The following is a 15,292-nucleotide window of genomic DNA, read 5'->3' as shown; positions in this document are numbered from 1 at the left end:
ACACACACACACACACACATGATTTTTTTTGTATTTCAGTCTGAAATACAAGCCAATACTTATATTTTTTTAAGTAATCACTTCTTAAGAGAGTAAGTAGTTTCCAAGAATACTGGATAAATAGTAATTGTAGGTGGTCATAACAAATAGGATGGATCCTGATTGGGAAAAGTTTATGCCTTAATGCCTTGATTAGAGTTGAAAGGATGTAAACCTGTATAAAATAAGTCTATCCAGATTCTGAATTTCCTCTTTCCCTAGTGTACTTTACCTTTCCCACATTTCTGTTGGTTGAAATTCTATCTTTGATTCCTTCTTACTTCTTCCCTCCTTTTCTCCCATTTTCCTCCCTCTTTCATTCTTTTTTTTTTTTTTTTGTCGGCCATGGGGCTTGAACTCTGGGCCTGGGCGCTGTCCTTCAGCTCTTCAGCTCAAGGCGAGCGCTCTACCACTTGAGCTACAGCGCCACTTGCGGTTTTCTGGTGGTTTATTGGAGATAGGAGTCTTACGGTCTTTCCTGCCCGGGCTGGCTTTGAACCGCGATCCTCAGATCTCAGCCTCCTGAGTAGCTAGGATTACAGGCGTGAGCCACCAGCGCCCGGCTCCTCTTTCATTCTTGATATGGTCTTTGCTTTGTAGCACAGGTTGGGCTCTAATGTGTGACTTCCCACAGACATGTGTCTCTTGCTCTTGCCTACGAGGCAAGCCCTTAGGATTTCTTTCCCTGGAATTGCCATAGCATTTTGTTTAAAACTTGGTTCTGAATCATATTTCTTTTTTGTTTTTGTTTTTTTTTTTGTTTTTTTTGGGTCCGGTTGTGGGGCCTGAACTCTGGGCCTGGGCACTGTCCCTCAGCTCTTCAGCTCAAGGCTAGCACTCTACCACTTGAGCCACAGTGCCACTTGCGGCTTTTTTCTTTTTTCTTATGTGGTGCTGAGAAATCGAACCCAGGGCCTCTGGCATGCAAAGCAAGTGCTTTACCACTGAGCTATCATCCCAGACCTCTGAATCATATTTCAAATAAATTTTTTCTCTTGAGTTTGTGATTGCTGAACTGTAGGAATCTTTAATTCTTCTGCAATCTCTAACATGTAGCCTTGTCTGTATTTGTTAAATGGGAAAGTAAAGGAACAAATACTTCGAGAGCAGAAAAAAAAAGGCAAGGAAACCCTGCCTTCCAGACGTATTAATAGCAGCTAACATTTATTGAGTAAAGAATCCTGGTTTCTCTTTAAGAAAATAATATAAAATTATAAATATACAATTGTTGGGGCTCCTATCACTTTCATAGAGGGTCAGCTGCAAGTGAGAGACATTAAAGATTAAGCTTCATCACTTATGCATAACTGAAACAGAAAATACTGTGTGCCAAGTTCTGTTCCAAGTTTGTTCTTTCCATTGTTACACAGTTACTAGCCTCATGAAGGATAGCAGTGGGAAGCAAGGTACTATTTAATCTATTTGAGGGTATTAAATACCATTCTGACCCACTAGTGTAATGGGCAATGGGAAGTCATCCCTAAAAGTTTTGGAGCTGGAGTAAGATAAATCTGTAACATAGTCAGCAAATATGGCTAATAAGTAAATCAGATGATGTAAATTATGAAAAGCAGAGATATTAGAGGTAAAGTTTCTAAGCCTTCTCAGAAAACTAGAAATGGATTTTTTTTTTGGTGTGTGTTTGTGTGCTTCCCCCAGTTCTGGGGCTTGAACTCAGGGCCTGAGCATGGTCCCTGAGCTACTGTGTTCAAGGTTTGCATTCTTTTTTTTATTTTTTATTTTTTGGGTCCAGTCGTGGGGCCTGAACTCTGGGCTTGGGCGCTGTCCCTCAGCTTTTCAGCTCAAGGCTAGCGCTGTACCACTTGAGCCACAGCACCACTTCCGGCTTTTTTCTTTTTGCTTATGTAGTGCTGAGGAATCGAACCCAGGGCCTTATGCATGCAAGGCAAGCGCTCTACCACTGAGCCACCTTCCCAGCCCCAAGGCTTGTGTTTTTGAACCACAGTTTCACTCCCAGCTTTTTGATGGTTAATTGGAGATAAGAGGTTTGTGGGTTTTCCTGCCAGTGCTATCTTAGAACCACAACCCTTCGATCTCAGCCTCCAGAGTAGCAATTGTTACAGGTATGAGCCTCCAGCACCTGGCTAGATAATGAGAATTTGAGTAGAGTAATTGAAAATAAGAGGATACAAATTTAAAAATGAAACATGAACGAAAAATTAGTAAGATTTGATGATGAGCTATAAGTAGTAAGGAATAGTAAGATATTAAGCATCCTGTATGACTATCTATGTATTTTCATTATTCAGCCATTTAAACAATATGCAAAGAAACAGAAGGTCACAAAAGTAGCATGTGTAAACTCTTCTAGAGTCTGTCTGTGGTTTACACCTGTAATCCTAGCTACTCAGGAGGCCAAGATCTGAGGATTTTTGTTTAAAGCCAGCCAGGATAGGAAAGTCTGCAGAACTCTTATTTCCAATTAACCACCAAAAAGCCAAAGTGGAGCTATGGCCTAAGGTAGAACACTTGCCTTGGGCAAACTGTGTTCAAGTCCCAGGACCAGCACAAAAACTAAAGAACAAAACTCTTCTAACATAAGTGTAAATAGTTGTAAAATAGTTGTGCCAGTCTTGGGGCTTGGGCCTGGGCAATGTTCCTGACCTTTTTTTTTTTTTTTTTTTTGTCTGTGGTGGGGCTTGAACTCTAGGCCTGGGCACTGCCCTTGAGCTCTTCAGCTCAAGCACTCTACCACATTAGCGACAGCACCACTTCTGTTTTTCTGGTGGACTTTCCTGCCTGGGCTGGCTTTGAACCATGATCCTCAGATCTCAGCCTCTTAAGTAGCTAGGATTACAGTTGTGAGCCCCGGGGCACCTGACCTTTTTTTGTTAGGGCTAAGTGCTCTACCACTTGAGCTACAGCTCCACTTCCGGATTTTTTGGTGGTTACTTGAGATAAGCGTCTCATGGATTTTCCTGCCCAAGCTAACTTCAAATAGTGATCCTCAGATCTCAGCTTCCTGAGTAGCTAGGATTACAGGCAGGAGACACCAGTTAGTTGGACCATGGCTGAATCTGTATGACTGCTCAGGTAGCACCACATAAATTGTTACATAGGAAGGAAGTACACTTTATAGGAGGTGAGTTCAGTTTTAAGTTGGTATCTCAGTGGAGGTAGGTCACAAGCAATAAGAAATAAGGTAATAGTGATTAGAGAAAAGAATGAGCTAATTGTCAGCATGGGAAAGTTGTCTCAGAGGTTGTAACTATGGGGCTTAGAAGATTTAAGAAATGGACTAATCTCAAAGGTTCGTTAGAGAATATGAAAATAAGAGATTTCTGAACTACTGCAGTGTTTTAAAAATCCATTTTGAATTGTAAGTTTTTGTAATTAGCAAATAGTTTGAGAATTCTTTGTACTTAAAAATGGAGAGCATAATTAAAGTATGCAAAATCAAGTATTTCCATAGAAGTTACATTTCTACCTTTTTCAGTTTATTGATGTGAACTTGTAAGGATCTTCTTAGAAACAAAGGATTTTGATTTTCAGTATTGAGGTTTGAACTCAAGGACTTGCCCATAAGTAAGTATTCTTAAGCCTAGTACTAGAGAGAAATGCAAGTATGTTTCTGCAAACCAATTTCATACTATTATTACTGGGTTAGAAAAATAAAACATCAGAGAAACTTGGAAAATGAATTAACCATTTTAAATATATAGTGTTGAGTTCTGTAGGAGAGAAATGGATGTGGACATATTAAGGATTATTGATAAAATATTTTACTTTGATGTCGCTGTGACCAAATATTTACATATGCATATATACTTATAACAAAAAGTAGAATTTTAGCAATGATTTGGCATTGTAGAGTTAGAAAATTTTATGTAGTAGTTAGTGGAGAGACTAATGTAACTTACTTTTCTGTTAATTATCACAGAAACTAGAATTGTTGAATTGCCATTTATGTGGTGAAGAGAGGAGACCAAATATTTTAAATAATTTTTATCTTGGCTTAATTTTTCAAAAGATAGACAAAAACACTGTATTTTATGTCTTACTTGATTAGGTATTAAGTCACTGAGAAACTAATCAACTTTTTACTTTTTAATATTCCTTTTATTCATGCTAATAATTTTGACATTTTGGTTTTGAAATTAGATTGCTGTTTTGGAAAAAGTATAGATTTCTAAAATAATGACTATTTTTTGCTTTCTTCTCCCTTTCCTTTTTGTTCCTACCCCCAGTGGACAAACTACATTCATGGGTGGCAGGATCGTTGGGTAGTTTTGAAAAACAATACTTTGAGTTACTACAAATCTGAAGATGAGACAGAATATGGCTGCAGGGGATCCATCTGTCTAAGCAAGGCTGTGATCACGGTAAGTTCATGTTCTTTATTCAACAAGTAGTCATTGAGTATCACTATTTACCAGCAACTAGGATTTTGGTGTACATCTATGAACAAAAAAAAGATCCTTGCCTTTGAGGAGCATATATTCTAATATTTTTCCCATAAACTTATTTTGGAATGTTTATTACTACCTACTATTTTATTTTGGATTACTAATTTTGTATAGACATGTAAGATTTACTTAATTAGTATGTAAAACCATCTTAGGCCTTAAAGTTGTTAGCAGATTTGGGCAATTACTGGATAGATTATTGAAAAAGTTAAGTCAGAAAAATAATTTTAATATACTTTATTTTAAAATTTTAACATTTTAAATATATAAGGATATATTCATTTCCTTTTTCATGTAGTTCTAATATCATTTCTCTTTTTTCCATTGGTATGTATTAATTAGTTAGATAAGGATTGGTTTGTGACAGTTCGTACATTTGTACAATATGTCCAATCAACCTCAACCTATTACCCCCATCACACTTTCCCTTCTGAAGAAAATTTCAGCAAGTTTCATTATTCTATTTTTACACATGAAAATAAACTACATTTAACAAATTTAACATCATTCACCTCTTTGATAGTCATTTCACCTTCCACTGGTGCATACCAGTGTTTTAATACCATTTCTTTAAGAGATGTTATCTGTAAACTATACACTATATCCATATTGCATAGTCTCCAGTTCCCAGTGTTACTCTATTCTAGTAGAATAAAATCTTAGAAATACTTTTGAAAGACCCTATAGACTCTTTAATTTTTATGGTTTTTCTCTAATTTTTTTTTTTTTGGGGGGGGTCCAGTTGTGGGCCTAAACTCTGGGCCTGGGCACTGTCCCTCAGCTCTTCAGCTCAAGGCTAGCGCTCTACCCCTTGAGCCACAGCGCCACTTCCGGCTTTTTACTTTTTGCTTATGTGGTGCTGAGGAATCAAACCCAGGGCCTCATGCATGCAAGGCAAGCACTCTACCACTGAGCCACCTTCTCAGTCCTCTAATGTTTTTCAATTATGTTACCTTTAAAAAGATAACTCACTTTTGTTGAGTCATTCTACTTAGTTTATATTTAACTTAGTTTATATAAACGTAAGTCTTTGTACTATAATTCACACACTTAAATTATGGTAATTAATCTAAATATCAATAAAGTTATATACATATCAAATAAATTAACATAAACTGAGGTGAGATAAAGCAATTGACTTTATAGCTCCCGGGATCAGAAGTATGTGATTATAACAAAAACAGCTCATTAGTTGAGAGTACTCAGCATGCAAGGGATTTCTTCAATAAAGGGCAAAAAAGGAAAGCACAACAATATTTGTTAAGACAGGACATTTAAGTGGAGATCAGTTAAGGAAGTTATTTCAACTAAAATTTAAGCACGGGTATGTTAAAAGTACTTACAGATTTTTATTTTTTACTAAGAAGTCAAATTTATATTGCTTATTGCTTATACCATCAGAAGGAATTCTTGGGATTTTTGTTACTCTTTGAATTTGTCTTCTATGTTATTTATAATTAATGTATTTAAGGAAGATCTTGCAGTATTTTTCTACCATTTTATGTACCTTCTTCTCCTACTTATGTATTCAAAGATTGAAAACAAAAATTAAGTCTAGCCAGGTGATGGTAACTCATACCTGTAATCCTTAGCTTACTTCAGAAGGCTGAGATCTGAGTATCCTGGCTCCAAGCCAGCCCAGTCAGGAAAGTCCATGAGACTCTTACCTCCAGTTAACCACCAGAAAATGGAAGTGGCGTTGCAGCTCAGAGTAGTAGAAAAAGTGCTCAAGAGAGTATCACTGTGGCATTTGTTTAACCTTGTTAACCCAGAAGCTATTTCTTTTTTTATATATACGTTCTTTATTGTAAAAATACTGTATTCTCTACACACTATGTTGAAAATGAACTATACAGCTTGTGGGGGGCGGGTCAAGAGGGAAAACTTGGAGAAAGCAGAGAAGGGGTGATACTGTTCAAAAAAATGTACTCATCTAACTTATGTAACTGGAACCGCTCTGTATATCATCTTTACAATTACAATTAAATACAAAAAAAAAAAAAAAAGAGCTCAGAGACAGTGCCCAGGCCTGGAGTTCAAGCCACATGACTAACTAAAAAACAAGTCAAATATTAAGTTAATAAAATAAGAATTACTTAGAAGTGTTCAAAATTAAGCTATTACCTCCCACTTCAGAGAGAATTTGAAAGGCATGATTTGAACATAAAAACTATTTATTTTGATTGGTATATAGTACATTATAATATATTTTGAAATGTATGGAGTTTAATAATTTTTTTCCTTTTGAGACCCATTATTCATGTCTGAGACTTGCAAATGTTCTTTGAACACTCCAGTATTTTGAAGTCTTAGTGACTCTTCCATTCCTTCCTTGTATATTGTTAGATAGTAATTGCTCTATTTGACCCTGAGAAAAACATTGATGGAGATAGTAATTGGTGTATTTGACCTTGAGAATAACATATTGATGATTGATGTGAAAATCAAGAAGAAAAAATAAATTTTATCTTTACAATTTCCTAAGTAGTAGGATTGCTAAAATATCATGCTGATTTTAGTAGTCTTTAAAAATATATACTATTGGTCAGGCTCTCGTGGCTCATGCCTATAATCCTAGCTACTCAGGAGGCTGAGATCTGAGGATCTTGGTTCAAAGCCAGCCCAGGCAAGAAAAATTCATGAGACTCTTGTTTCCAATTAACCACCAGAAAACTGGAAGTGGCGCTGTGGCTCAAAGTGTTAGAGCACTAGCCTTGAGCTGAAGAGCTGAGGGACCGTGCCTAGGCCCAGAGTTCAAGCCCCATGACTAACAAAAAATAAAAGTAAAAATAAATATATATGTGATTATTATGGATAAAGGTGTACAGAGGAATTACATAGTTTATGTTTTAAGTCCAGTTGCCCTTTCTTGAATTATATTCTATAGTAATACTGTATGGCTTATTTGAATAAAAATTCTTACAAACATTATTACATCTGCAAAGAAATGGTAGTTTATTGTAGATGCTTTTGTTACAGCTAAATTTCTATATAGAACTTTCATATTTTCAATAAAGTCAAAGAAATAGGAATATTAAAAATATTCAATAGATCAAGTAATTATAAAAACAAAAGATAAAAATATGAATAAGGCAGCATAGATAATCTAAGTGGTGGCTTTAGGTATAATAAAGCATGATAGAAAGAAGCAGTAGCATGTGTATTCTTGAATTTCTTCAATTTCCAGTCTGTGATTTCAATTTCTATATTACATATAGGAAACTGCAAAGTATAATCAGATTTTAGAATAATTTACAAATAAAATATATACTTTAAAAACTTGTAATACTGATATTCTTTGCTAAAGAGGTATCTCTTGCTGGGTGCTAGTGGCTTATGTCTGTAATCCTACTTACTCAGGAGCCTGAACTCTCAGGATTGTGGTTCGAAGCCTGCTCAGGTAGGAAAGTCCATTAGACTCTTTATCTACAGTAAACTCTCAAAAACACTGGAAATGGCTCTGTTGCTCAAGTGGTAGAGCACCAGCCTTGAGCAAAAGAAGCTCAGGGACAAAGCCCAGGCCTAGAGTTCAAGCCCCAGCACTGGCAAAAAAAAAAGTTATCTCTGTCAGTATAATATGAACTACTACTTATATTTTATCTCTAAAGACAAAGATAAAATTTTAACTCTGAATAAGTTTACACAGCACCCTATATGAAATTGAAAGTAAATTTGAAAAATTCTAGGCTACAAAAGTTTTAATTTTACTGTCTGTTACTAAATATTATTTGTTGGTGTTTAGCTCACCTTTTTCCCCCATATTTTTTAACTTTTTTTTTTGTCTTTAATTAGTTGTACAAAGTAGTTGCTATTCAACAAAAGTTTATGAATATAATATGTCTTGATCAGTGTCACCCCTTTCATGATTCTTTCCATGCCTCTCCTACTCCTTCCCTCAGTTTTCTTAATTTTATAGGATAGGCATTTAATTTTATGAGGGCATTCTCCCTTGCCGACTCTCTTTATTTATCGGCCTCCTTCCCTTTGATCTCACCTCCCTGCTTTGAATACCAGTTTCCTGGTGTTTATTTTGTTGGACTGTGAGTTAGTCTTCCTAAGGAATTACAACATTTGTACCATATTTCTGTTAATAAATTTAACCAATTTATTCACTGAATTGTTGATTATTTGAGGGTTTAGTTTCTTTAGCCCTGTATATTCTGGATATTAGGCCTTTGATCTCCCATTCCTTTTTATTTTTATTTTTATTATTATAAAGGTGATGTACACAGAGGGTACAGTTAAATAAGTCAGGTAAGGAATACATTTCTTTTTGGACAGTGTTACCCACTCCTTTGCCTCACTATCTCCCAGTTAGAGCTCCCATTCTTTACACTATCTTTTTCGCTTGTTATACATGTGTACTTTGCTGTGCAGAAACTTTTTAGTTCGATACAGTCCCATTTATCAGTTTATTTTATTTTATTTGTTTGCTGCTCCTGGGGCTTGAACTTTAGGGCTGGGCACTGTCCCTAAGCCTCTTTGTGCTCAAGGCTAGTACTCTACCACTTCAGCCACTCACAGTTCCATTTATGATCTTTTCTGAGTTGTTTATTGGAGGTGAGAGATGCATGAACCTGGGCTGGCTTTGAACTGCGATCCTCAGACCTTAGGTTTCTGAGTAGCTAGGATTTATAGGCATTAGCCACTGGCTTCTAGCTTCATTTATCAATTCTTTCTTTGATTTGTTGTGGTTTTGGATCTTTATTCTGAAAGTTCCTGCCTGTGTCAAGAGTCCTGATGTTTCCCCTCCTTCCTATAGTAGTTTCATGGCTTGAGATCTTTATTCATTTTGAATTGATGCTGGTTCAAGGTGAGCCAGTTTGTTTTCTGTATCTGGATATCCATTTTTTCCAACACATTTTTTCCAGTTCAAGAGGCTTTCTTCCAATCTTAGTTTTTGGCTCTCTTAACCTAATCCACTCCTATCTAATTTTAATGAGTTGTTAATTTGTAAAGGTCCATTTTTAAGCTATGTGATGATAAATCAGATAAAATATTTTCAAGAACAAAGTATTTGGGGGAAAACTTAGTCACTTTTAAGGTGACAGGAATAGTATTTCATAAGAAAAATTACTATTTCACTTTGTTTATATAAAGAGGAGCTTGCTATTGATTACAAATGCATTGCATTTGTAAATTGACATGTTGAATTGAAACTTTTTGTACAACTTTATAAAGTTAACAATAAAAAGGAGCTATAATAAGGAGTATTGTGTAGTATAAATGTTTATATAGTTTAAGACCCAGCCATTGCTATAAAACTTGTCAAATAATAGATATTTACAATATGTTGTAACCAAAAGCAAATGTTTGCTGGGTGTGATGGCATATGCTTATATTCCTACCATGCAGGCGGTTGAGATAAGAAAGATCTCCAGAGTTCAAGGCCAAAAAGCAGAGTAAGATCTTGTCTCAAAGAAGTTAAGAAAAAAAATGTTACGGACTATTCAGATAGTCCTTTATTTTTAAATTGTTTTAAAATAAAAATACTTGTGATAAAAATATGATTTATGCCATTTGTAAAGGCTTCTTTTTAACTCAAGAAACAAAGCTAAATTTCTGACAATCTTTCCTGAAAGTTTATATGCCTATACAATCATGTCTTTGTGTATAGCCTGCATTTTTGTTTACACAAACATTGTCATACAAATCCTGTTCATCTGCCCCATTTTAATACATCATAGACATTAGTTGTTATATTCTATGAATTATGAGTTTATCCTGTATCTTATTTATATGTTTCTTCCCTGTTCTTAGACATTTAGAGCATGTGTAGTTTTGCTTTACCACAAATATGGTTGGAACAAACATAGGTACTTTAAAATCTAATTTTAGTGCTCTTTCAAAAGAGGAAAATCACGAATCTATCATACTGGTTGTAAATATTTTCTTCTATTGTGACATTTGTCTATTTCTTTGGAACTAATTTTTATGGTATTACTTTTAGTTTTTTTCCCTTATCTTCATTGGCCTTGTTCTTTGCAGCTGCTATATTTGGTAATATTCATATAGGTATTTCCCCTCAAAGATTATATTTCTATATAAATGTAGCTGCGTTTTTCTGAAAAATTTACACTTAAGTCTTCATTGCTGTTGCGATGATTTTAGTTAAATAATGATAGATGTAGCTTTCCCCATCACTCCTTCCAGATGACTCACCATGCATTTTGGAGGGGAGGGAGTTAGTAATGGGGTTTTAAATCAACTCTTTGAGCTTGCTGGTTTTGTTTCCTTGTTTGGTGCACTCCATTTGAACCAGCCTAGCTTCTTATTGGTTATGTTTGGAGATAAGAGTCTCATGGACTGTCTCTCTGCCTGGCTAATTTTGAACTGAGGTCCTCCAGATCTCAGTCTCCTAAGTATCTAGTATCATAAGCATGAAATTAAACTTTTCATCATTTGAAATGTTTTTTTTTAATTATACATATCAAATCTATATTTGAGGATCTTTACTCTCTTGCTCACTTGTATGTGCTGTCTTCTTATATCATGTCTCATTAATTACCACCCAGTTCCTTGGACTCCTAATGATATATATTTCAAGATAAAATGAGTGATTTGTTTGCATTTATTGAAATTAGAAAATGTTCTGTGAAATAAGTGAGACTTGGGGTATTATGAAAATAGTTGTGTCTATAGAATTGGTTTGCTTATCTAAAGTCCCAGGTCTCACTGTAGGCATATCACTTTGTATGCCTAATAATCTTTTAGATCATTTATATGAAATGTTTGTATTGGAAACAAAGCCTGCAGTTTAAAAAAGAAAGGAAAGGGGAGGGTGGGGGGAGAAAGAAAGAAATTGGCTTTATCAACAGCAGGCAGAGATGCGTTTGACTCATAGCCAGGATATATGTGTTTGAACAGATTCTCATTCATTTCCTGTAAGTTTTTTTTTTAAACCAAGTGATTCAAATTCAATTTCACAACTTAAAAAAATGTGTAAACATTTAACTCTTTATATGTTTTCTATATTTCCCCCTCCCCCCCCCCCCCCCGACAATTTCTACCTGGGACATAAACTCAGGGTCTGTGTGCTAATTCTGAGCTTTTTTATGCTCAAGACTAGCAATCATTCACTTGAGGCACAGCTCTACTTCCAACTTTTTGGTGGTTAATTGGAGGAGATGAGTCTCATGTACTTTCCAGCTTTAAACCACAATTCTCAGTTCTCAGCTTCCTGAATAGCTAGGATTTACCAGTATGAGCCACCAGCACCTGGCTTTCCACATATTCTTGACAGATTCTTTTTGTTGTTGTTCCATCTTCTTTTGTTGTTTTACTTGTTTTTATTCTAATTCTTTTTAAAATAAAAAATATAATGTACCAAGCCAGGCACCAGTGGCTCTTGCCTATAATCTTAGGCACAGGCCGATTTCTGAGCATCACAGTTTGAAACCAGCCCAGACAGGAAAATCCATAGATCTTCTTCTTATTATTATTATTTTTTTGGTTGGTCCTAGGACTTGAACTCTGGGCCTGGGCACAGTCCCTTAGCTCTTCAGCTCAAGGCGAGCTCTCTATCACTTGAGCCACATTGCTACTTCTGGTTTTCTGGTGGTTTATTGGAGATAAGAGTCTCATGGGCTTTCTTGCCCCAAATGGCTTTGAACTGCAATCCTCAGATCTCAGCTTCCATAGTAGCTATGATTACAGGCGTGAGCCATGGGCACCCAGCTGAGATTCTTATCTCTAATTAACCACCAGAAAACTGGAAGTGGTACTGTGGTAGAGCACTAACCTTGAGCTAAAGAGCTCAGGGGCAGTGCCTAGGCCCAGAGTTCAAGCCTCATGACCAACAAAAAAAGAAGTATGATGTACCTTTAAAAGATTTCTTGAGATATAATTTACATACAATAAAATAAATTCTTTCTTGGGGCTGGGAAGGTGGCTCAGTGGTAGAGTGCTTGCCTCGAATGCATGAGACCCTGGGTTTGATTCCTCAGCACCACATAAGCAGAAAAAAGCCGGAAGTGGCACTGTGGCTCAAGTGGTAGGGCGCTAGCCTTGAGCTGAATCGCTGAGAGATAGTACCCAGTCCCAGAGTTTAGCCCCCCAAAAAAAAAACCGACCAAAAAAAAAAAAACCTTTCTTAAGGTGTCCAGTGACAATGTTTTTTGTTTTGTTTTTTGCCAGTCATAGGGCTTGAACACAGAGTCTAGGCACTGTCCCTGAGTTTCTTTTTTCCTCAAAGCTAGCCCTCTACCACTTGAGCCACAGTGCCACTTCTGGCCTTTTCTGTTTATGTGGTGCTGAGAAATCAAACCCAGAGCTTCCTGCATGCTAAGCAAGCACTCTGCCACTAAGCCACATTCCCAGTCCTGAGTTTCCTTCCTTTTGACTTTACTGTAAGATTTCAAAACAAAGCAACAACAACAAGACACATAGAGAAAAAGTATTATGTGCTAAACATTGTAATAGTCTGCAAGTTATTAGGTAAAAAGACTAAAAAGTACCAAACCAAAAAGTACCAAAATGAGTGATGAGTTAGAGTAAAATTACAGGAAAGAGATTTTGAAGTTTGAGCTCTTGTAAGGGCCAGGCAGCCCTTTAAAGGGATGGACTCTGAAGGAAGCAAATGTAATTTTAAGAGACTTTTAAATATATAGTTCTGGGAAAGGAAAAAGGGAGAGTGAAATTTCCTTTGAAATTTCCTGGACATTAGATAGTAATGGAAAGAATTTAAGGACCTGCAAGGGGAGGGAAAAGAAAACAAAACATTCAACCATAAGTCTCATATACTTTGTCCTTACTACCAAAACAAAATTATGATGAAGTATCTAAACTTTGATATATGGCAATAAAGAGCATTATTGAAATGAATATTGTTAAATGCCCAAACACCACAATAACTAAACTAAAGGAAATTAAAATTGATTAAAAAGATTAAATTGAAGAAAGATTTCATACAAACCAACTTTACTTTCCAAACCTTGAAGCAAAAAACCCTCATTTTATTCAAAATAGAATTAAATATGCTCACATGGAGGATATTAAAATAAAAATCACTTAGTCAGATATTCAGGACAAACAAATGGACTAGAATAAAAGTCTTGGGAAAATGAAAGTGATTTCTCCAGGAAAGAAAATGACTAAAAAATTTCTGGCTTTGAACCTAGATTCAGAGATCTCAGCTTCCTATGTAGCTGAGGCTTAAGTGGGGGACCAGTGACTCACTCTTCTAATTCTAGCTACTCAGGAGACAGCTCTGATGACTGAGGTTTGGAGCCAGCCTGGGCAGATAAATCCAATGGATTCCTGTCTTCAGTTAACTAGCAAAAGACTGGTAGAGAGGTGTGGCTCAAGTGATAGAGTATCGGGCTTATGTGAAGCCGAGTAAGAACTATGAGAGGCCTTCAGCTCAAGCCCTAGGATTGGCACACACACAAAGATGCACTTTGGTATAATTTAAATTTAAAATTTATAGCTTAAGAGTACTGTGTAAAATATATTTGCTAAGAATTTAATTGTATTTTTGATTTTTTGTCTTTATGATAAGATTGTTTACAAGTTCTATGTAAAAGTCTATGTAGAAGTCCTTTGAACAAATAAGAATCATTTTTTAAAATATGATTATATGATTATATAGAGGGGTTACCATTTCATAAATCAAGTAATGAGTACAGTTCTTTTTGAATAATGTCACTCCTCCACTTGAGATATGAATAATTATAGGTTAGGAGATTGCCTTTCTTTACTACTTAGAAGACTAGTTTGGGCAGAATTGGTTTTAGAGGCTAGGGTAAAGTCATTGAAATACACTGTGATTAGGTAATTATAATCAGCCTTTTGATAAGATTTTATAACTTTCAGTATCATCGATTATAAAAATATGTTTCATGGACTCTTCCATCACATTATTTTGAATGCAAGTTTTACTGGATTTTCTTACTTAGGAAAGAAGCCATATCTCACATTGAGATTTCCAATACTAATTATGATGCTTAAAAACTTATTAGTACAAGTTGACTAATACCAAGTCATTATATTCTGGTGTGGATTTGAATTTTCAGGAATAACCAGATGGTTGATGCTAAAAATTGTTTTTGACAAAGTGTGTCTTAGGTTGAGGGAGGCATATCAAGGATGTATATTTATATTAATTTGCTTACTCAAATTCTTTTAATTTACTGTAAATTATCACAATTTTTTTCATTAAAAAGGAAATATGTTTTGTAGGAGGTTTCTTTTTTTAAATTTTGAAATAGATGTACTGACTCTTAATCATGTACACTGTCAGCAAAATTTGATGACAATTCCACATGGGTTTTGCAAATATAATGGAAGAACAGTACAATTTCATTTTCACTAACTGAAATGAAATTTATCATTTTTATCAATGTAGGCAGAAATCATAACAGTATTTTCACCGGTTATAGGTATTATCACATGACATTTTATATATTTAGATATCTTAGAATCACAGTCAAGATATCAGATATGTTTTAGTTTAACCCAGCAGAAATATATTAAATTTATTTTAAACTTTTTGGTTATGATTTCTGTATAATTTATTTCTTCTGCAGTCATATATTTTGTTTTATTATTTTGAAAACATTGTTCTGAGTAGTAGTCAGAAGATTTCACCATATTTATACTGGGGTACTATATCCCAGTAACCCTTATATTTCAAAGCACTATAAAGAACATTTTTGTAGCATTAGAATTTTGTTTGATTTAAATTTTCATGGAAAACTTCAAGTATATACGTGATACTATTCTTTCTCTCCCTCACTTTTGGCTCTTCTATGCTACCTGGTCTTATGTGGTTTGTCCACTTCCATCATTTGAATCTTTACATCTTTTCCCATACTTTTCTTGCTATC

General features: G+C 35.3%; 1 protein-coding gene across 2 annotated transcripts in view; it reads left to right on the top strand.

The window, feature by feature from the left end:
* LOC138833019 (ceramide transfer protein) overlaps window positions 1-15,292 on the top strand; it is a 92,309-nt gene that overhangs the window by 2,498 nt on the left and 74,519 nt on the right. For both annotated transcript variants that reach the window (XM_070031377.1, XM_070031376.1), the window contains exon 2: window positions 4,248-4,382. In XM_070031377.1, coding sequence (XP_069887478.1) covers window positions 4,248-4,382 — 135 coding nt within the window. The remainder of the gene's footprint in view (window positions 1-4,247; window positions 4,383-15,292) is intronic.

The sequence above is a fragment of the Dipodomys merriami genome, unplaced genomic scaffold, assembly GCF_024711535.1.
Source record: "Dipodomys merriami isolate MVZ:Mamm:240054 unplaced genomic scaffold, mDipMer1.0.p SCAF_20, whole genome shotgun sequence".
Lineage (NCBI taxonomy): Eukaryota > Metazoa > Chordata > Mammalia > Rodentia > Heteromyidae > Dipodomys > Dipodomys merriami.
Note: the sequence above shows the minus strand (reverse complement) of the source record. Positions and strands in the feature narration are given on the sequence as shown.